This window comes from Pelodiscus sinensis, chromosome 6 (genome assembly GCF_052426305.1).
Source record: "Pelodiscus sinensis isolate ZL-2025 chromosome 6, ASM5242630v1, whole genome shotgun sequence".
Classification (NCBI taxonomy): domain Eukaryota; kingdom Metazoa; phylum Chordata; order Testudines; family Trionychidae; genus Pelodiscus; species Pelodiscus sinensis.
The window spans coordinates 106,966,414-106,989,344 of NC_143057.1; the positions used below are offsets into that span (position 1 = coordinate 106,966,414).

The 22,931-nt window shown below is 40.1% G+C and overlaps 1 protein-coding gene across 1 annotated transcript in view; it reads right to left on the bottom strand.

Annotated features, from left to right (window-relative positions):
* The window catches only part of SLC1A3 (solute carrier family 1 member 3), an 88,991-nt gene that overhangs the window by 3,654 nt on the left and 62,406 nt on the right, over positions 1-22,931 (bottom strand). Inside the window, exons 4-9 of the mRNA XM_075932532.2 lie at positions 17,529-17,733; positions 15,703-15,745; positions 7,896-8,191; positions 3,578-3,811; positions 2,978-3,172; positions 1,425-1,559 (exon numbers count right to left, since the gene is read on the bottom strand). Coding sequence (XP_075788647.1) covers positions 1,425-1,559; positions 2,978-3,172; positions 3,578-3,811; positions 7,896-8,191; positions 15,703-15,745; positions 17,529-17,733 — 1,108 coding nt within the window. The remainder of the gene's footprint in view (positions 1-1,424; positions 1,560-2,977; positions 3,173-3,577; positions 3,812-7,895; positions 8,192-15,702; positions 15,746-17,528; positions 17,734-22,931) is intronic.

Genomic DNA, 22,931 nt, shown 5'->3' on the forward strand with positions numbered 1-22,931 from the left:
GCTGGAAGTAGATTTCACATTCTCATCACATCCACCTGCCTAGATCTTAAATGTTTGGGATCTATGTACATGATGAGAATTTCAAATTGAGCATTGTTGCCATAAGTAACTCAAATGTTGGGGTAAAGTTCATTTTTCTCTCTGGTACTCATTAAATCCCAACATGAGCCATGGTGCTGCTGTATAGTCAACCCTATGTGTAGCATCATCCATAGGCAATGCTATGAAGAATAGTGTAAAGCATAGGGAGGGGCAAATGATTCCAGTATCAGAGAACTGTTCAAACCCCCATATATGTCATCTGAATTCCTCTGTATTCCCTTTCAGTGGGCTCAAATGCTTCTCTTACGCTTACTTTGAACTGTCGCCAGGAAGTATGGTGGGAGTTTACAGTTAGATGAACTCTTCCCAGTATGAATGTCTTCCATAGGAAAACAACAGCCATTTCATCTCTGCCCTAACTTCTCATTTGTAGTTGAATTCCCCATTACCCTACCCAGATAAGAAATGGACATAACACAAGAACATAAGATTGGCCATACTGGGTCAGACTAAAGATCTATCTGTGTAGCCCAGTATCCAATGCTCAGAGCCCAAGAGGGAATCATCAAGTGATTCAAACAAATACTCTCTGAAGAGCTGGGATTAAGAAAAAGGGAGCAATGGCTGCTATCCTTCCCTGACAGACCTTGAGATGGAGTGGCGGAATGCTTACCTCTTCACTTACCCTACCCCCGCAAAGACATGCCCTGGAAAGTGGAGCAGCTTGTCTACCACCCTTATTTGCAGTGGCAAACATGGAAAGATTCCTGGCTTCTATGCTGACAGTGATGCTGTTCTATTCCTATAACCCTGCACAGAGAGATGCAGCTGGGCCTAAGGGGATTCCACAAGTCCATACAGATATAGGAATTCTCCTCCTCTAGTACCATTGTTCTAACTGGGGGTGGTGGTGTCATCTATGGTAGCTGCATCCTGGAGCCCTAAGTCAGCCCTTCACTTTCTTTGTGCTTGCCCTGGAGTTTTTATAGCATGTTGGGGGGACCTCAGAAAGAAAATGTTGAACCCCTGCTTCAGCAGACACAGAAGTGGGGAAACAAATGTCTGGACATATTCAGATGTCTGATAAGGCTAATATGCATATTATTTAGAACACTAATCTATTCACCCGTTCTTAGAGAAAGCACACAAACCTTCACTGCTCTGAACAGCCTGAAGTGTTGGGATAAATCAACTCTGAACTGAACCACTGAATGTCCAGACTTTGAGCCTCCTTCATAATAGGGTAAAAATGTGTTCTTCAAAATAACCACATTTTCTAACTATTTTCAATAAAGGAATAAGTAAAATGATCACATGACTTGCAATGTCCAGTGTATTTTAGAATATGTTGTAGCCCTTTAAGAACTCTAAGAAATACTCACAAGAACCAGTCCACTGCAATGATAAGAGTGATGTCCTCTGTAGGCAAACCAACAGATGTCAACACAATGACCATGGTGACGAGTCCAGCCTGAGGAATTCCTGCAGCCCCAATACTGGCAGCTGTAGCTGTGATGCTATGCAGAGAGATAACAGAGAGAAAATAAGTCAGCATCCAAAAAGAATTCTTACTATTTTGCAAACATTTAAAATATGAAAAAATGACTGTTTTTAGGATGAATACATGTTATTCTGATAGCAACTAACAGCCCCAGGGATGGAGCCGCACTGTAGAAATACAGAAAGGCACTGTAGAAAGGCATTGTAGAAATACAGAAGGAAAAGACAATTGTCCCAATTGTATACAAGGCTCTAGAAAAAGAATATTAAGACAAGGCATTTGAGTAGGTATTTCTCTTTCTGTTTTTTTTCCATACAATTTCATATTGTTGGAGAAAAATACAATGTAGAGGCTTAAGGATTATTTAAATAGAAATGCCCATTTTAGAGATCGGTTTGAACTAAACTCCCCATCTGAACACAAAGAAACTTTGTGAAAGTTTGTATTTGGACCCAAACTTCATAGTTAGCCCTTATCTTAATAATAGGTCAAACTGAAATCTTGGATCCAAGCACCTTTTGGTCTTTAGAGAAATTTGGCTCTGAATTTTCTAGGTTTCATCTCATCTTTGTTTGATAAATAATCTGTATCTAATCTTATAGAAGAATCAAGATTTAAAGCACAGGTCTAATGATAACACATTATCATCCCTATGTACAGGGGCGGATATAGGGCAGGGTGAGCGGGGCGGCTGCCTCGGGCCCTGTGCTTCAAGAAGCTCCGCGCATGCGCCGTGGCACCACCGCGCATGTGCTGTGTCAAAGCGGGGGCCCCGCGAAATTGTGCTGCCCTGGGCCCCGCAAAATCCTTATCTTCCCCTGCCTATGTAATACTGGACAACTGGGGAATCTAAAAGACGGTATCCATATAATCCATGGTAAATTTCATATATGTACTGGAGAGCAGAAATCCAAAATAAAAATGAGTCATGAGGGTCTGAAAGAATTTTCCCTTGTGTTGATTGAATATTGAAGTAGAGTAACAGTATTTAAAACTAGAAAGCTTTTTATGGCACAAAGTTAATAATAAACAAAATCTGAGATTTCTCCAAGTAATTTATATTCACTCAGCACTAGTATTGTAGCATGTTACTGTGCTGATTGTTTATGGTGCACATGCAGATGAATCACACAAACAATTAGACTACTTCACAATTTTTTTTCACACACTAGACATCAATAATACCATTTCTGCTCATAGCATTTTTCATAGTAATATCTTCCTGTAATACAAGGTGCAAGAATGTAAATCTACAGCTCCTACATGCTGCATAGATACTTAAGCTATCTAAAGTAATATATTTTTAAATGCTGGCTTTTGCTGATTCTCTTAAATATAGTAGTCTGTTGTTCATACCATTGTTAAAGGTAAGTTGAATCAAAATGTACACACACACACACACACACACACACACACACACAATGGCTTTTGTACCTGATTGTGATAATCTGCCCAAAATTCAGTTCAAAGTTGTTAACCTGTGCAATGAAAATTGCAGCCAAAGCCTCATATAAAGCAGTCCCATCCATGTTAATAGTAGCACCCACTGGGAGCACAAATCTTGTAATACGCTTATCCACTCCATTATTCTCTTCTAGACATTTAAATGTTATAGGTAGGGTGGCAGAACTAAAACGAGAAAAAGACAATATAGATACACACAATATATAATAATCTTCTATACTAGAGAGCATTAAGTCTGAAATAGTGTCCAAAAACAGAACAAATGAATGACAATTAATTTATTTAGTTATATCAACCTGTATTGTTTATCATACCAATAATACTATAGCATAGATTTCTCAGGCTTAGATATTGTTTTAACATTGATACTAGAGTAATTATAGCAATACTTCCAATGATATTTGTTAATGTCTTCATAGCAGAAAACGACCTTTTCTAATGCATCATGGCATTTGGGTAGACTAAACCCCTTTCACTGACATCCAAGGGAGATTTGTTTATGGACGGCGGGATTGGAAACATTTTGGTCAGATTTTATTTATAATTGGGCCTTAAAATTTCTTACCGTACCTTGAAGATGTTCCCAAAGCTGTGATCAGTGCCTGCAGGAGTCCTCCAATAAATACCCAAGGGTTCTTACGAACAACCAGGAAGTAGAGCAGTGGTAGGACAATAATAGCATGAATGAGCAAGCCAATAATAACTGTTACAGTGTACATGGCAAGCTGTCCACCAATCACCCCCATATCTTCCATCTCAACAATTTTCCCAGCAATCAAGAACAGGATACCAAGTGGAGCATACCTACAAGTAAGTAAGCAAATCAATTTGTGCTGAACAAAGTTTGTGTACAAAGTTATACTGATATAATGACCATAAACATCCTGGACCCAATTCAAGATCCTGATTAGTGGCAAGTCCACTGGGCAGTGGAGGCTATGTGCCTCCTGGTTCCCAGTGATGAGTATGGTTGGGGAAAGGGGTACAGTCAGGAAGCTGTTAGCCTGGCATCAGCAAACCTACTTCAGATTATAGGTAGCTGGGAATAATATAAGAAAGGCCATCTTGAGGCTACTTTTATGACGCACAGAGTTGAGGCTTTCCAAAAGAAGTTTAAACCATTTTCCTCAGCTGTGCCATATACTACTCAGCCAGAGCTGAGGATCTAGCCCTCAGCATGTCTACCTGCTAAGTTAAGGCATATAAAAGATTATCTTAATTGCAGCTGGACTTTTCATGGGGTCATATTTAAAAAGTCGCTGCTCGGCATTTTGCTATACTTTTGTAAAATTACATAACTTGATATTGCATTAGACTTTGCAGCCATCAAACCCACCTTGAAGTTTTCCAAATGCAATAATTCTCACCTCATATTTTAAATTATCTAATATTTCTAATATTATAATAATTACTATAATACACATATTTAGGAATGTGATAATGAGGGACAAAATGTTTGAAAAAAATTAGAAATTATTAGAAAAAATAAATTTCTTTATAACATTACTGCAGGATTTGTTTTTGTATCCATAACACTGGAGGTGTATATGTGTTTGTAAGATGATCTGCTGTAGCAAATAAGACGACGAGGAGTCCTGTGGCACCTTATAGACTAACTGAAGTGTAGGAGCATAAGCTTTCGTGGGCAAAGACCCACTTCGTCAGATGCATGTAGTGGAAATTTCCAGAGGCAGGAATAAATATGCAGGCCAGGATCAGGCTGGAGATGATGAGGTGATCCAATCAAGGAGGATGAGGCCCACTTCTAGCAGCTGATCTGGAGGTGTGAATTCCAAGAGAATAGAAGCTGCTTTTGTAGTTAGCAAGCCATTCACAGTCTTTGTTTAATCCAGAGTTGATTGTGTCAAACTTAAAGATGAACTGTAGCTCAGCAGTTTCTCTTTGAAGTCTGGTCCTGAAGTTTTTTTGCTGCAGGATGGCTACTTTTAGATCTGCAATTGTGTGTCCAGGAAGATTGAAGTGTTCCCCTACAGGTTTTTGTATGTTGCCATTCCTAATATCAGATTTGTGTCCATTGATTCTTTTACGTAGGGACTGTCCTGTTTGGCCGATGTATATAGCAGTGGGGCATTGTTGGCACATGATGGCATATATTACGTTGGTGGATGTGCAGGAGAATGTACCAGTGACAGTATGGCTGATCTGGTTAGGTCCTGTGATGGTGTTGCTGGTGTATATATGTGGGCAGAGTTGGCACCGAGGTTTGTTGCAAAAAAACCTCGGTGCCAACTCTGCCCACATATATACACCAGCAACACCATCACAGGACCTAACCAGATCAGCCATACTGTCACTGGTACATTCTCCTGCACATCCACCAACGTAATATATGCCATCATGTGCCAACAATGCCCCACTGCTATATACATCGGCCAAACAGGACAGTCCCTACGTAAAAGAATCAATGGACACAAATCTGATATTAGGAATGGCAACATACAAAAACCTGTAGGGGAACACTTCAATCTTCCTGGACACACAATTGCAGATCTAAAAGTAGCCATCCTGCAGCAAAAAAACTTCAGGACCAGACTTCAAAGAGAAACTGCTGAGCTACAGTTCATCTTTAAGTTTGACACAATCAACTCTGGATTAAACAAAGACTGTGAATGGCTTGCTAACTACAAAAGCAGCTTCTATTCTCTTGGAATTCACACCTCCAGATCAGCTGCTAGAAGTGGGCCTCATCCTCCTTGATTGGATCACCTCATCATCTCCAGCCTGATCCTGGCCTGCATATTTATTCCTGCCTCTGGAAATTTCCACTACATGCATCTGACGAAGTGGGTCTTTGCCCACGAAAGCTTATGCTCCTACACTTCAGTTAGTCTATAAGGTGCCACAGGACTCCTCGTCGCTTTTGCAGATTCAGACTAACACGGCTACCCCTCTGATACTTGTAGCAAATAAGGCAACATATCATTTCACGAATGCATTGTTTTCTTTGGCCCCTGACTCAGAAATGTTGCATGTTAGACTTTTGTAAAGATTTCATAGTAAATCTTCTGAGTGGGGATTTAGTTTTTGTGTTATTCTACAAATAAAAATGAATAATAATTCAAAGGAGAACGAACATTTGTGAATAGCAGTGACATATTAATATGGTATGCAATTACAAAAGCAGTGTTCTGAACTAATGAAAATAATGGGCATATTGTTGATGATGGTATTGTGATATCTTTTTTTCTCTGTAGAGTTAGGGTACATCTACACATCAGGGCAAAAGTCGAATTAAGATACACAACTACAACTATGTCAATTGCATAGCTGAAGTTGAAATAGCTTAATTTGGCTTTTTGCACTGTCTAAACAGCAGGAAGTCGAAGGAAGAGCACTCTTCCTTCAACTTCCCTTACTCCTCGTGAAATGAGGGTTACAGGAGAAGGAGTAAGAAGTCCTCCATCTCAACATTATTTCGAAATAAAGGCTTGCTGTGTAGATACGCATTTTGTTATTTCAAAATAACGTCAGTTATTCCAAAATAACACTGCTTTGTAGACATACCCTTAGAGGCAAAGAGTGATAGAAGTTAGGGTATGATAAGAAGGATATGCAAAGCAAACTCTGTTGCAGACTCTGAAGAGTGTATTTACCTCTTAATCATGATAGTAGGAATTATTCACATGCATCAAGAGGTGATTATACACTAAAATATTTAGATCCTCTTCAGTTTAATCTATCAGTATGCAGAATTAATTTTCTTTAAAAATCATGTTTAGTTATAAATAGCTAAACAGGTATTACCCTTCAGGATTGGCTCCTCCACAGCAGTTAAATGGAGTAGGTCTAGTGAAGTCAATGGAGCTCTACCGATTTCCAGTCAAAGAAGATTCTTAGATTCACAGATTTTTAAGGGAAGAGGAGACCATGAAGACCTCACAGTGCATTAAGCTGTGGGGCCATTGTCTGGCTTGAAGGAAAAATGTGCATGACCCTTTTTAGGTTGGAAAGGCTGTACCCCTTCCCTCCGCCCCAAAAGATTGCTGATTGTGAGAGAGACTTGCTGCAGCAGTTTCAACCACATCAGTGTGGGGATGCTGACCCATCCCCTGCTCCCTGGTGACTGGAAGAGAGAGGAGACTATTTAGGTCCATGCTGGTGCTGGGAAAACCCTCTTTTTTTTTACCTGAATCAGATGGACCAGCACCAGTCCTCCCACCCACAAGAAATAATTAACCAGGTTTTTCATGATCCTTATTGTGTAGGGATCACACCAGTTACTTCTTTCTCAGGGGTATGGGAAGGAATTCTTTTCCATGCCACCATATTGGCCAAAGTAATTTTTTCATCTTCCCTACAATGCTTAGTTGGGGAACTTGGTAGGGCAAACATAAAACAACGGTTAGGCTAAGATGTTGTGCTTCATTATATCAAGGTAGGGTGGATGTCTAGTGCAGGTACTCCTTAGGGGATGGTTACAGTGATAAAATGGATTGGCAAAGGATTTAAAAGAGATTATTCTTTAATTGAATAGCAAGGGAGATTCAGGCTTGGAGCCAATTCTTTTATTGTCATCGTCCCCCCCCCCCCCCACATCTACATTTGAGGAGGGAGGTGGTGAGGTTTCAGCAGCTGGTTGGCAGGGTCCAGGATGTGTAAAGGGGGAGGGCTGTTAACAGCTCCGCTGCTCTCTTGGGGATATATAAGTGATTGCGGAATTACCTGCATTATACACTTGTATTTGCCAGGTGCTCTCTGACATTTAGGAATAAAGTTGTGGCCTAATTAAACCTCCGCCCATCTCTCCTGTCCTCCTTCCACTATAGTTGAACAATGAACTTCTAATCTGACCACCTACAAAACACAGATCCTCAGTATCCAAAACATTCTGACATAATTTAACAAAGCATTTAACAGAAGCACTTACCACATGATCAGAGCTACCAATTTCATGATAGCTTCATTAAGGCTATCAAAGAAGTTTCTTAATGGCATCCCTTGCTCCTTCATGTTCCCAATCACCAATCCGAAACTTATTGAGAAGACCACCAGTCCCAGGGCATTCACTCCATTTACGCCACCTGGAACAGGGATCACCTCCTCTTTCATTCGAGTTAGGGTGTCCATTGCCTCTGATACATTGTTTATTACGGAAGCCACAACAGATGTTTCATTGGGAAGAATTGCTACTCTAAACTTTCTCTTCTCATAATTCGTTTTAAACTTAAAAAAAGAAGAAAAGACAGAAAACAGAGTGACTTACTGCATGAACAGACAAGTACACTCAGCATTTATCACTATCATGTGATATTAGCAGTATTAGTTCTGATTTTTATATGTCTTTTTTGAGTTATTAATTTGTAGGGTTGGCAACCCTATAGGATTAGTTTGGAGTTGCCAAGAATTAAAGATTAATCTTTAATTAAAGATTATGTGTTGTCATGAAATCTCTACGGGGTATGTCTACACAGCAGAGTTAAATTAGAAATAAACTACGCAACTTGAGCTACACTAAGTGCGTAGCTTAAGTTGAAATAGCTTATTTTGAATTTGGGAATGTCTACACAGCATTTATTTCAAAATAGAGCACTCTTCCTCCAACTTCCCTTATTCCTTGTACAATGAGGGTTACAGGAATTGGAGTAAGCAGTCCTTCAGCTCAACAATATTTCAACATTATGTAGACGCGGACTATGTTGTTTCGGAATAATGTCCGTTATTCTGAAATAATGCTGCTATGTAGACATAGCCTAAGAGTCCATCCAACCAAAATTGGCAACCCTACTTGTTTGTTTTATATTTAGAGGTAAAATAAAGTTTTAGGATGAAAATCTGGATCCCCTGAAGTAAATGGAAATTCTTGCATTGACTTCAATGAGGCAAGCATTTCACCCTTATTTTTCAAGTGATCAAGGCTGTACATTAGCCAGAACTACAATTTTTGTAACAAAATTGTGACTTTTGGATTGTACTTTTATAAGAAGTTATGATTTTTTCACTGTTTGCATACTACTTAGCAAGATTTTTCCATAAATTGGACTTTTTAGCTTTTTCTATGCTTTTTTAACTATTGATTATAGATATTTCATACATTTCTACTGGAAAGATCAATGTAAGGATAATATAAATATCATGCACCATGACTTTCCTTTGTTCAAAAACTGAAATTAGGAATTTTACATATTTTTGCCATGGAAAAGCATTGCATTTCACTCTTTCTAATAATCTGTGATTGATTTAGCTCTACATTTACAAAAGAATTCTGTCTCCTGTGACCACTGACCACCACTGTGAACAAATCAGATTCAAATTCTGAGCATTCTCCAAATATTTACTTTGAAAACAGCATTTATATTTTTCTCATGATAATTTCATGTTCAGAATATTTATATCTATACCAGAAAACAAATCACAGCCCTATCCTGCCTACACAAGGAACCTAAGTCTCACTTATACAAAGCCAACTTTTATATCTCTCTGAGTAAAAAAATTTAAAATCACCTAAGTAACTTAGGAACATTTATCTCATTGCACCCAATGGTATTTAGATGTTTAATTTTCTTAGGTGATGTTGATAATTTTACTCCATTATACCTATTCACTGAAAATGAGGATCCTTTCAATTAACCTTCAAGAATGCCAGATATTTTAGGGCACGGGTGGGGCACCTGTGGCCCCTGGCTTGCTTGGATCTAGACCCCAAGGCTTGGGGCTCCCACCCCAGCATTGGGGAGTATACGCTGGCCCTCCTTCCCCACTATCTCACTGTGGGGCTGGAGCACACAAAATCTACTAGCCTGGGGATCAGCAGCCCCGACCCAAAAAATGTTCCCCACTCCTGTTCCAGGGCTTTAAATCAAATGTATAAAGAAACCACTAATCCTTCAATCTGAGGGTATGAGTAGACTACAAGTTTTTGTCAGAAAAAGGTATGCAAAATGTGCTGCGCATTTTGCGTACCTTTTTTCGATTCTTTTGTCAGAAGAGGCTTTTCCGACATTTGGCCCATCTAGACTCCCAAGCCTAAATCTGAGTATCAGCATTTATTAATCCTTTTGGATGTCTAATCCCTGCTGTAGTATTCTAAAGGTCTTTAGCCTTTGCTTCCTTCCCTGACAGCATCTGGAAGTAAGGATTTTCATGCCCTTCTTAACAAAGGGGATTAGTGACGGGACTCCTTCCTCCCCCTCCAGACTGTGGCCCAATACCCTCAAAGAGGCAACAACGTCCAGCATTCTGGAATGTCTTATATCTGTCTCCTCAGGCCACTTCCTACTATCTACTCTCTCACCAAAGTCTTGTACTGTAGTGTGCCTGAAAGTAGTGACAGAAGAGAATATTGAACCTTCAGCCTCTCTGGGCTCAGCACACATGCTCTTTCCCTCCAGGAAAATGTTTCTGCAGCACCCATCTTCAGGAGCTCTCAAGATAGGGCAGGGAGAGAGAGCTGTCAGGACCCTTCTGCTCTATCTCTGGCCAGCATATGCTTTTAGGCGGGGTTAGCTAGGGTCACCTAGGCCCTGAGATGCTCCTTAACCCTTTAATTCCTGTTCGGTTTATACATGGAAACAGTCTCCTTAATTGAAATGCAATGCCTGGACTATTAATACATCCTAGCCCTTATCAGTCTAAGTTAACCATCCAAAAGACGGTCACTTTTAAGTAGGCAGATACCACATCTCAATGAGAGGAGAGCTAGGTTATTTGTGTGGGCCTTTGTCTGAAGGGAGAGGCACAAACTATATCCTGTGGGCTGTGTGACGATGTTTCCATAGATTACAGTACTAAACTGAACTCTAGTAGAATGCAGTTAGATCAAAGTGACATTTTAATATCTCATTTCCTTATGCTGCGAGTCTTTTTATTCTTTTGACTGTTTCTTTAATGGGACTATTTATGAGAATTTAGGTTATTCTCTTAAGAAAGACATTTCAGGAAAAACAGCCAATGAAGTTATGCTGCTTGGGTATGCCTACACTACCCCGCTAGTTCGAACTAGCGGGGTAATGTAGGCATACCGCACTTGCAAATGAAGCCCGGGATTTGAATTTCCCGGGCTTCATTTGCATAAGCGGGGAGCCGCCATTATTAAAACCCCGCTGGTTTGAACCCCGTGCAGCGTGGCTACACGGGGCTCGAACTAGGTAGTTCGAACTAGGCTTCCTATTCTGAACTACCGGTACACCTCATTCCACAAGGTGTACCGGTAGTTCAGAATAGGAAGCCTAGTTCGAACTACCTAGTTCGAGCCCCGTGTAGCCGCGCTGCACGGGGTTCAAACCAGCGGGGTTTTAAAAATGGCGGCTCCCCGCTTATGCAAATGAAGCCCGGGAAATTCAAATCCCAGGCTTCATTTGCAAGTGCGGTATGCCTACATTACTCTCCTAGTTCGAACTAGGAGGGTAGTGTAGACATACCCCTTTATACTAGCTGTGGATAAGGCCCCATTTGTTTGAAGATAGAGACCTTTTTTTCCTTGATAGACTTATAAATAGTGGCATTATTGGACTTTTGCAAGCTATGGCATTATTTCAATAATGAATAATACATTTCAAGATGAATTTTAATTAAATTATCAGAGTGTGAATATAAACAGTATCAGTTGTCTTACATACTAAAATGAATAACTTGTTTAAATTTCTATCATCCATGTCACTGTATTTGGTGATACAAACCATTGAACACAATTGTATTTGAATTTTATGCAAGACATTTACATCAGAAACCTCATACTAATGCAGTCAAATACTTTAGTAGTTAACTTGCAAAAAGGATAGTAACATAAAATGGTAATTATTAATATTCAGTATATACGAAAAGAAATAACACCATGGTATGTAAGAGAATGCTATAACAATATTATGTAGATGTAGTGACTCTCCTACTGTGGTTTAACTTTTGATTACACAGGTCAGTTCATACCTCCCAACCTGTCACTGCCAATGTGATATATATTATATCGGCAAACTTGAAAAACATAAGAAAAATGGTATCTCAGATTCTTGATTCAGCATTTCCCTTAATTTCATGCTGAATTATTTATAGAAGCATATATGAATCCGGCATCTCAACAGTAGCTGTGATCTATCTCAACTGGCTATGATAATTACAGGCAATAGCTAGTATTCTAGTGATTATACTTCATGTGTCTCGTAAGTTTAACACTTCAGTCTCAAGCAGACTGTGAAAGATAACACAAAACTGGGTAACTGGGTAACAAAATGACAGATGACATTCCATGTTGATAAATGCAAAATGATGTGCATTTGAAAATATAATACCAAATATATACATAAAATGATGGGGGTCTAAATTAGTTGTTACTGCTCAAGAAAGAGATCTTAGAGGGAGTCATGGTTTTCTGAAAACATCTACTCAATGTATAGTGGCAGTCAAAAAAGTTAATAGGATGTTGGAAATTAAGAAAGGAATAGATAATAAGAAACAATATAATATTACTACTTTATAAATCCATAGTATACCCACATACTGAATACTGCATGCAGGTTTGGTTGCCCCAGCTCAAAAATATTGGATATATTGGAATTGGGAAAGATATAGAAAAGGTCAACAAAAACAGAGCGGCTGCCATATGAGGAGAGATTAATAAAACAGGGACCTTTCAGCTTATAAAAGAGATGACTATGCAGGGATATGATAGAGGTCTATAGAATCATGACTGGTGTAGAGAAAGTAAATAAGGAGGTATTATTTACACATTCTTATAACTCAAGAACTAGGAGTCATCAAATGAAATTAATAGGCAGCAGGTTTAATTTTCATAACCTTGAAGGCTGGACAATGTTCTAAAAATTCAAAGTTTATTCATTTTGAGCAATACCATTCTATCAGCTACATATCTAAGCAGAGGAAGTGTCTTATGTAAATACAGTCTGCTCCAAAATTTTTACTTTTCAGAATATTTAACATTAACATTTTAAACCCTATTATAATCTGGCTTCCATGCCATCCACTGGCAAGAAGGAAGTGGTTTAAGCTGTCTCCCCCCCCCCCCCCCCACACACACCCGCACTGTTCAAAGAAAGAGCTGAATAGGCTTCATTAGGAGTCTCCTATGTTAAATGCTCAGTCAAAGCTGAAATCAGTGCTGGTAGAACTGCATTTCTGCTCTGCCTGCTAAGAGCTAAAAAATCACTGAAAGATTAAATCACTTGAGAGGGGGGAGAGTTTCTGCTCATCCTGCAATGTTCTGAAAATTACTAAGAGACTAATGTGCAGATGCCTCAACAGAGTGATAGGTGGCAGCAGAAATTGACTGACAATTGGCTGGTCAATGAGTGGTGAGGTGGAGAGGTGCATTGTGTCACCAGCAGGGCAGCAGGTGGAGAGGTTACAGCAGGTGGCCAACAGGGTGGCTGGCAGAAAGTGGTGGTGAGGAAGTGCTCGAGCACCAGAGAGAGTAACATGCCTTTGTGCCCCCCACTGGGTGGGAAGCGAACTTTGCAGATGCATCTCTGAACTCTGAGTCAGCAACTGTGAGAAGGATGCAGAAAAGGATTGGTTATGTGGGGATTGCTGGACTTAAGAACCTGAGGATCCTTCAGGGTGGGTCTGTTGCTCATAGTTTATGTATATGAACCCTGTTTGTGGTGTTATCCCAAAATAATGCCAAGTTACTTCCCTCCATTTAATAAAAGTTTATTTTCTATACTCAGACTCAGTGCATGTAAATGAGCAAGCATGGCCTCTCAGAATGCCCACGGGTGATATGTAATTGTTCCATGTTACTGGGTAGGGACTCAAGCATTGGTTTTGTGTTGTATCAATGGAAAGGAACTCCTAGATATTGAATCCAACCCTGGCTGCTGCTGGCTCCACCTGGTGGAAAGGTTACACTGGTAATGGGTGACAGAGAATGGATTATTTGCTGATTAACTGTTCTGTTCACTTCCTCTGAAGCACTTTGTATTGGCCATTGTCAGAAGACAGGATACTGAGCTAAATAGACCTTTGGTCTGACCCAGTATAGCCATTCTTATATTCTCTTCCCTTGTGCAAGGACTTGCAAGAAAGAGTAATAATAAATGGGTGAACAAGTTCAGAAGAAATATAGTAAGCACGATGAACCTTGCCATTCTCTTCTGTCAGACCGTCTTGATTTCCATCATTAGGTGCCACAAATTACTCTACGGTATATTTCAATATGTTTCAGGTTCAACTCCTTTTTAAGTGAAAACTGCCAAAATGCCAACCATCCCATAGGCTCATGTACTGTAGGGGTTATGTGTGCAATGGGCGTAGCACAAATTGCATATCTTATTTCGAGTTTAGGGTGCTGTGTAGGCGCACCCGTAGGGCATGACTAGACTACATGGCTCCATCGACGGAGCCATTTAAAGTAGTTTACTTTACATAGTCAATGAAGCGGGGATTTAAATAATCCCTGCTTCATTAAAATAAAAATGGCCGCCGCACTGTGCCGACAAGCAGCTGATCCGGCACAGCACGGCAGTCTAGACATGGCGTGGTCAACAAGGGAAGCCTTTGTCGACCGCTCTGGTGTGCCTCGTGAAATGGTGGATGCTTTCCAAGTAAGCATACTCTAATGATGAAAGGGACCAGATGGAAATAATTGTTCTTAAATATCTCCCGTTTATTCAGCTACTTCTGGCAATTCTTCTATACTGTAAGGTAAATTGAAGAACATGGTACATTTGTCAACAAAACCACAGAACATATTTATTTGCATAACAGTTCTTGCATTTTATAGAGTGGAAATTGTGCACTTAAGTAAAAATGCAACTTTCACAATATAAGGTAAAATCTCTTTGCATATATTGGGTTTAAAACAACTAGTATGAACTACTTTGCTGTTCACTGCAGTCAGTCATTTAAACTGCCTTCATTCAGAGGTCAGAACTCTTCTCCATGATAGCTTGGGGTGACACTATTTAATAAGACTAAACTCCCTGAGTACATAAGTGATATGTTTTAAAGATACTATAAAGATACAGCTATGGCTCCAAGCAAAGTTTCTGATACAGGAGCTAATGAATGGTGTATAATGTCAGTGAATGCAAGGTGAGACTGGTGTCAGGAAGAAGTAATCCTATTCTTGGTAACATACATTTATGTAGAAGGCTCACTATATTCATGAATTGCACTGCAAAGCTTTTGAAGGAGAAATTTAAATTCTCATTAGTATATTTTTTTCCCTTCTAACAGGAATGTTGGTTAGGGCTACACTGCTGGTGGAGAAACACAAGACATAACAATTAAGTGACAATATTTTTGGCATTCCTGCCTTATCAGGCAATAAGAAACAAGTAATAGCAAAGCTTCATATCAGTTTGACCTATTTGCTTTGCTTTTGAAGTGTGCAGTAGGCTTCTCTACTTCCAACCTATATTCTTCGCAAACTTCCTGGATTTGTTCCCACCTTTGTACCAATAGTACTTTCCCCTTCTCTTTTCCCTGTCCATAATATTGTCATTATAAAGAAAAATATCCATTTATTTTAATTAAGCTTGCCTTATACAAACCTGGAAAACTTTTTAAATTTTTGAGCTTGGTGGCCAGGTGGGTTTTCCCAAGTTCTCACAGCAAGTACCACTGTATAAATGACTGAAAACAAAACCCCCATTTTAGTTCATTTCCTTTAGCTGAAAAGTAACAGTGCATGTAAGATCCATGATTTCTGTAATGGATCTCTAAATTATGATATGAAAGATAGCGTATTGGAATTTCAGTTGGATTTAACAACATATTTTTACCTGTTTAAAGCAGGCTTCCACCAAGTTTGGAGGGAACATGTTTCTGTAAAAAGAAGATAAGAGAATGTGAGAAATATTAATCAGGATCCAACAACATGTTAATCAGTAGCTTAGCTGCTGTAGATAAACTGATTCCTGAAGGATAACTAAGATGAAAAAAACCCATGTGTATATGTTATAGTGAATAGGGTCTCAGTTATATTATTAGCCTTATTAGTTTTTCAGGACGAAATATCGGAGGGCCAGCCAGTACTGTGTTTCAAAACCTACATAACAGGCATGACTATGAAACAGAATGTTGGTGGCTTATTCAAATGCATATGATTAGATGCCTTCTTTTTGGTATTGGTATTATATGTTGGTAATGCTGTTTATTAAAATGATCTGGATACAGATTAAATTTGCTCAATCTTTAATGTCATTCCACTTTTCAAATGAAAGCTCTTGACATTTTGACAGTAACACAATTTAGTATATTTTATTGTGATTACTAAAAAGGAATAGTCAATAAGTATTCCTAATTAGAGATGAAGGAAATATTTCAATCAAAACATTTTTTCAGGAAATAATGCATATTCAGTGACACTTAAACATTTCACACATCCATGCCAATTTTTTGCCAAATTGTTTCAGTAAAAAAAAAAACTCTGAAAATAATTCCCTAAAAATTCTGAAACATTTTGTTTTGAGATATTAGAACAAAATGTTTTGATTTTTTTATTTGAAATTACTTTGTTTTGAAAGTTCCTTTAATTTTACCTTATAAATTAACAAATACGAATGCTTAAAATTGAACAGAAATGTTTCACTTTCTTTAATTCAAAGAATATTTTTACTTTTCAGTTTGCCTAAAATTTTGGAAAAAAAAATTTGGTTTGACCTAAAAAGTGTATTTTATTATTTTTTGAAATTGCCAACAGACTGAAAATTCTGTTTACACAGCTCTCTTTATATTGTTTAAAGAACATACAACATGCCCTAAAGCGTTTTAGAATAATTTTATATGTATTGCAAATGTTTTTTCCACAATGCTGAAATTTCACAGGGAATACATGCCAGTCTTCACCTGGCTGATCTTGAAGAATCTTGGTGAATCTTCTGTTCCATTCTGGACACCTCCTTCCTGGCATCATGGTTCTTGGAGGTTTCCCTCCATGTCTGTGCTCTGTGACCCTCACCAACAGATTTAACAAACAAGATTGTCTTCTGGATTGCTTGGTGGTAAAACCATTGGGTTCACATTATCGGCTTGTTTGGGTTCACACTATCCTTGCATAGCCCATGTGAAACACTGGTTGGAAAGAAATGCACTGCACAGTTTCTTTGAGCTTGGATGAAACAGACTGCTTTGCTTCTGCTCCATTCTTCCATGTATTTTATCTACTTTTCCCTGTTTTTGTTTCTTCTCCATTCAAATTGAGCAAAAATATGGCCCCAAAGTAGGGGCTGAAATGTAAAATTAAGATAAATGACTAAATTAATGGGTTTCAGTGAAGTGAGACTCTATTGAAGTAGAGGGTAAGGTAGAGGAGAGTAACTTGGTGTTAGAAGTTGTAGTATGTGGAGGGAGAGAGAATGCAGCGGGCAGTAAAGCAGGTCTCTGAACACAACCTTATTTTGAATTTTCAAAGCAGTTTCTTTCCTTGCCACTTTGTTCAGCTGCAGTCAACTGCAGACACTGTTGGTATAACCAGTTTGAAATGAAATGTGGCTAGTGTAGCTAGTCACTGTCCTACATGTTCTATGTTAATTTTCCCTGAGATGTACTTTTAGATATTACCATTGTTGCCATTGATGTTGAAATATGTACAATATAATAGCCGTACCTGATCAAATCAAGAAAAGCATCTGCTGCTGTCACTTGCATAATTTTGCCTTCCCTGTGCATATTTTCCTTTGTACCTTTCCCAGGGTGGATGATGACCACAATGATTATACCAATCATTACAGCAATGATTGTAGTACTCATGTAGTAGACTATTGCTCGCATTCCCATCTTTCCTGATGCTTTATTATCCAGGGCAGCCGTTCCTAATAAATTTAAGCACAAAAATATTCACTTCATAAAACTGTGAGTAAAGACACTAAACTCAGTGACTTGAGTGTGGCTTTGTGGGAGGAGTTCTGATAACCAGTACATTTAGAACTACTTTAGTTACATTGGTAGTACTGCCATTGTTTATGCTCCCACCTCCCAAACTTGTTATTACAAAATTACTTGTTATGCGAATTTAATTTTCCACTGAATTATCTGGTGTTAGGAAACTGGAATTATCTAGTGTTAGCAACTGATATCTGGAATCAGGATATGGAAATAGACAGACCATTGGTCTGTTCTGATATGGCTTTACCTTTGTACCACTGAGATAATACCTGGAGTTTTGGTTAACAGATTAAGCATAAATCACAAATACTTCATAGAAATCTGCTGCACTTAATCTGGAATGGCAGGAAGGAAATCACAGAGCACCTTGACACGCGATTGACTGCCTATCTGATGTGTTTATAGACGTGTGTGCGTGTGTGTGTGTGTGTGTGTGTGTGTGAGTGTGGAGTACCTTATAAAAATGTTTAATACAATGATCTGAGTTTATCTTTGGCCCAGGCCATGAGAGATTCAAATACATTTAGTAAGGAAATCCTTGCTATTTTCTGAATAAACATGTGTAGTGTTTTGGAAGCATCCCAAATGTTTGAAACATCAGTCCTAATATTTTGCTGATCTTAGTGAAATTCTGATTTATTATGCATACCAAGGTGTTCAGTGTGGAATTTTATTTAATCATTTTTGCCTAGTTTGCGCAAACAGCTGTTTTTCCGGAAAAACTCCGCAGTGTAGACACATCCACTGTGATACAGTGAAGCCTAATTCCATCTTTATGTGCTTTGAGATCTTTGTATGTTCTATACTAATGAGTGCAAAGTAGTAGTATTGTTTAAAACACGAAGTAAATTATAAAACCCTTTAATCTAGGAATGGGGAGTGCTTTTTTTAAAAAGTTTCCACCAAAGCTAGCTTTACTAATATATGTAAACACAAGTTTTAGTAATTATTGGTCCTTTCTGGTTCTGTGAAGAATATATGCAATTTTTATACCTGATGAGATTTGTTAGGATTGTTATTTTTAGTTAAATGTATACATATAAAAATAAAATGTATAATTAACAATGACAGAAAGAAAATGTGATATTGAAAATTGTGAGAACAATTTGTTCAAAACTTTGCTTATGTATTTTGAGTTTAAATGACTATATGTTCTTATTCCACTTGCACATATTGCTAAACAAGTAGCTATAAACTTTTTATTTTTTCCCCTCTGCATTTAGCTTAGCTCAGGCCCTGGGCTGCAGCCATTAAAGCCCCCATGGACTGTATTCTGGGCCAGCTCTGCCTTGATTGGGGGATTGGGAGTGGCAGGTCTGCATGCTGCACTTCCTCCTCTCCCTCACCCTCCTGGCACTGCATTTGCATGATGAGCATGGCACTGAGAAGCTCTGTCCCAGCCCTGCCTTGCCTGCAGGCTCTACCCCCTGCAGTTCTCATTGGCTACAATTCCCAGAAGTGAGTGATGGTTGCACACAGCCACTTGTTCACCCCACCAAACATGAGCTGCCCCAGGTAAGCACCCGTTCCTCATCCCCCTGCCATAGTCCCCCTCCCATACCCTAGCTCTCTCCCAGACCCGATATCCTACGTCCCATCCCCCCGCACTACCTCCTACACTACAAATCCTTTGAGCACAGCTGGGAGTTCCCTGCATCCCAAACACCTCATCTCCAGCCCCATCCCAGAGCCCACATCCCCAGCTGGAGCTCTCCTTCCCTCCCTCCCTCTCACACCCACCTTCCTGCTTCAATTCACAGCCTCCTCCTATAGACTGGATCCCTCATTTCTGGCTCCACCTCAGATTATAGGGAGTCCCACAACATCTAGTAGCCCCAGGAGAGTTAATCTGGCCTTGGTTCCTGGGCTATAAAATTGCAGTGTAGATGTTCGGGCTTGGGTTGGAGTTGAGTTGTGGAACCCTCCCTTTGCAGGAACTCAGAGCCCAGACTCCAGCTCAAGCTTGAATGTTTACACTGCAGTTTTATAGCCCTGCAGCCCAAGCATTGACCTAGGTCAATCCCAGGTCTTTTAGTATAGACATACCCCTCGAGGCTAATCCAGAGCCCAGTGAAATTAGTCAGAGTTTTTTTTCCATTGGCTTCAGTGGGTTTTGGATGAGACCTTCCGTAGGTACCAGGAGCCATACTCTTTTCTTACTGAGCTGCTTTCCAACTTGGCTTGCTATTTTGCGATCATGCTGCGATGTTGCCTTGTATTTCAATTGTGCTGGTCTTCATAGAATCATAGAACCATAGAGCTGAAAGAGACCTCAGAAGGTCATCAATTCCAGTCCCCTGCTCTAGGCAGGAACAATCCCAAGTAGATCAACCCAGCCAAGGCGTTGTCAAACCGAGACTTAAACACCTCTAGGGACAGAGACTCCACTACTTCCCTAGGTAACCCATTCCAGTGCTTCACCACTCTCCTAGAAAAATAGTTTTTCCTAATATCCAGCCTGGACCTCTCCCACCACAACTTGAGACCATTGCTCCTTGTTCTGCCATCTGTCACTACTGAGAACAGCCTTTCTCCAGGAACCTCCCTTCAGGAAGTTGAAGGCTGCTATCAAATCCCCACTCACTCTTCGCTTCTGCATACTAAACAGACCCAACTCCCTCAGCCTCTCCTCATAGGTCATATGCTCCAGCCCCCTAATCATTTTCGTTGACTTCCGCTGGACCCTCTCCAATGCGTCCACATCCTTTTTGTAGTGGGGGGGGGGGTCAGAACTGGACACAATACTCCAGATGTGGCCTTGCCAGAGCTGAATAAAGGGGAATAATGACATCTCTGGATCTGTTGGCAATGCTCCTCTTAATGCAACCTAATATGCCATTAGCCTTCTTGGCTACAAGGGCACACTGTTGACTCATATCCAGCTTCTTATCCACTGTAACCCCCGGGTCCTTTTCTGCAGAACTACTACTTCGCTGGTTGGTTCCCAGCCTGTAGCAATCCTTGGGATTCTTCTGTCCCAAGTGCAGGACTCTGCACTTGTCCTTGTTGAACCTCATCAGATTTCTTGTGGCCCAATCCTCCATTTTGTCTAAGTCACTCTGGACTCTATCCCTGCCCTCCAGCTTATCTATCTCTCCCCCTAGCTTAGTGTCATCTGCAAACTTGCTGAGGGTGCAATCCATCCCCTCATCCAGGTCATTAATAAAGATATTGAACAAAACTGGTCCTAGAACCAAACCTTGGGGCACTCTGCTAGAAACGAACCACCACTGTTGGGCCCGGCCTTCTAGCCAGCTTTCTATCTATCTTACCATCCATTTATCCAGTCCACATTCCCTTAACCTGCTGGCAAGAATATTGTGGGAGACCGTATCAAAAGCCTTGCTAAAGTCAAGGTATATCATATCCACTGACTTTCCCATGTCCACCGAGCCAGTTACCTCATCATAGAAGCTAATCAGATTGGTCAGGCACGACTTTCCCTTTGTGAATCCATGCTGACTATTCCTAATCACTTTCCTCTCCTCCAAGTGCCTCAAAATGGATTCCTTAAGTATCCCTTCTATGATTTTTCCAGGAACCGAGGTAAGACTGACTGGCCTATAGTTCCCTGGATCTTCCTTCTTGCCTTTTTTGAAGATGGGCACTACATTTGCCTTTTTCCAATCATCTGGGATCTCTCCCGATCTCCATGACTTTTCAAAAATAATGGCCAAAGGCTCCTCAATGACATTTGCCAACTCCCTCAGTACCCTCAGATGCATTAAGTCCGGACCCATGGATTTATGTACGTTTAGCTTTTCTAAATAGTTCCTAGCCTGTTCTTTACCCACCAAGGGCTGTCGATCTTCATCCCATCTTGAGTCACTTAGCGCATTAGTCCGGGATCCCACCTTGTCCGTGAATACAGAGGCAAAGAAAGCATTGAGTAGTTCAGCTTTCCCCACATCATCTGTCATTAGGTTACCTCCTTCATCCAGTAGGGGCCGCACACCCTCTCTGATCACCTTCTTCTTGCTAACATGCCTGTAGAAACCTTTCTTGTTATCCTTCACATCCTTAGCCAGTTGAAATCCCATTTGCGCTTTCGCCTTCCTGATAACCCCCTGGCATTCTCGAGCTATACATTTAAACCCCTCCCTGGTCATTTGTCTAAGTTTCCACTTTTTGTAAGCTTTCTTTTTATGCTTACATTTACCAAGGATTTCCCCTGTAAGCTAATCCAGTCTCCTACCATGTTTGCCTCTCTTGCTACGCATCGGGATGGTTTCTTTCCGTGCCTTCAATAAGGCTTTAAAATACTACCAGCTGTCCTGGACTCCTTTCCCCTTCATGTTAGCATCCCAGGGGATTCTGCCCATCCGGTCTCTGAGGGAGTCAAAATCTGCTTTTTTGAAGTCCAAGGTGTGTATTTTACTACTCTCTTTTCTTCCTTTGGTCAGGATCCTGAAATCTATCATCTCATGATCACTGCTTCCCAGGTTGTCACCCACCTCTACTTCTCCTATTAGTTCCTCCCTGTTTGTGAGTAGAAGGTCAAGCTGCGCACGGCCCCTGGTCGGATCCTTCAGCACTTGTATCAAGAAGTTATCCCCAACATTCTCCAAAAACTTCCTGGATTGCCTGTGTACTGCTGTCTTGGTTTCCCAACAGATGTCAGGGTGATTAAAGTCCCACATGAGAACCAGAGCCTGCAATCTGGAAGCTTCTCTCAATTGTCCGAAGAAAGCCTCATCTACCTCATCTACCTGATTCGGTGGCCTGAAGTAGACACCAACCACAACATCACTGCTGTTGTTTGCACCTCTAGTCCTTATTCCTTATTCCTTCTTTTCCTCTTCAGACAAAGGATTTTCTAGTTTGAGACAGGGAGGGGCTGACTGCTCTGTCCCAGTTCTTCACCTTTAATGTTTGTGGAGCCTGCTGAAGTAAATGTTCAAGATGGAACATAGAAACCCAAATATTAATGAAGTCTCAGATTTTGCTATATGAGAAGACAAATTTCTACCACACAAAGATGGCTCCTAGCAGGTGCTGAACATCCTCACCTCCTACTGAAGTCATTGGGAGCAGAGGGCATGCAGTGCTTCACAAGAAGCTGTTCTCACCTCGCCAGATTGATCTCATTGCTTTCAATAGCTTTTGTCGTGTCAACATAAAAAAT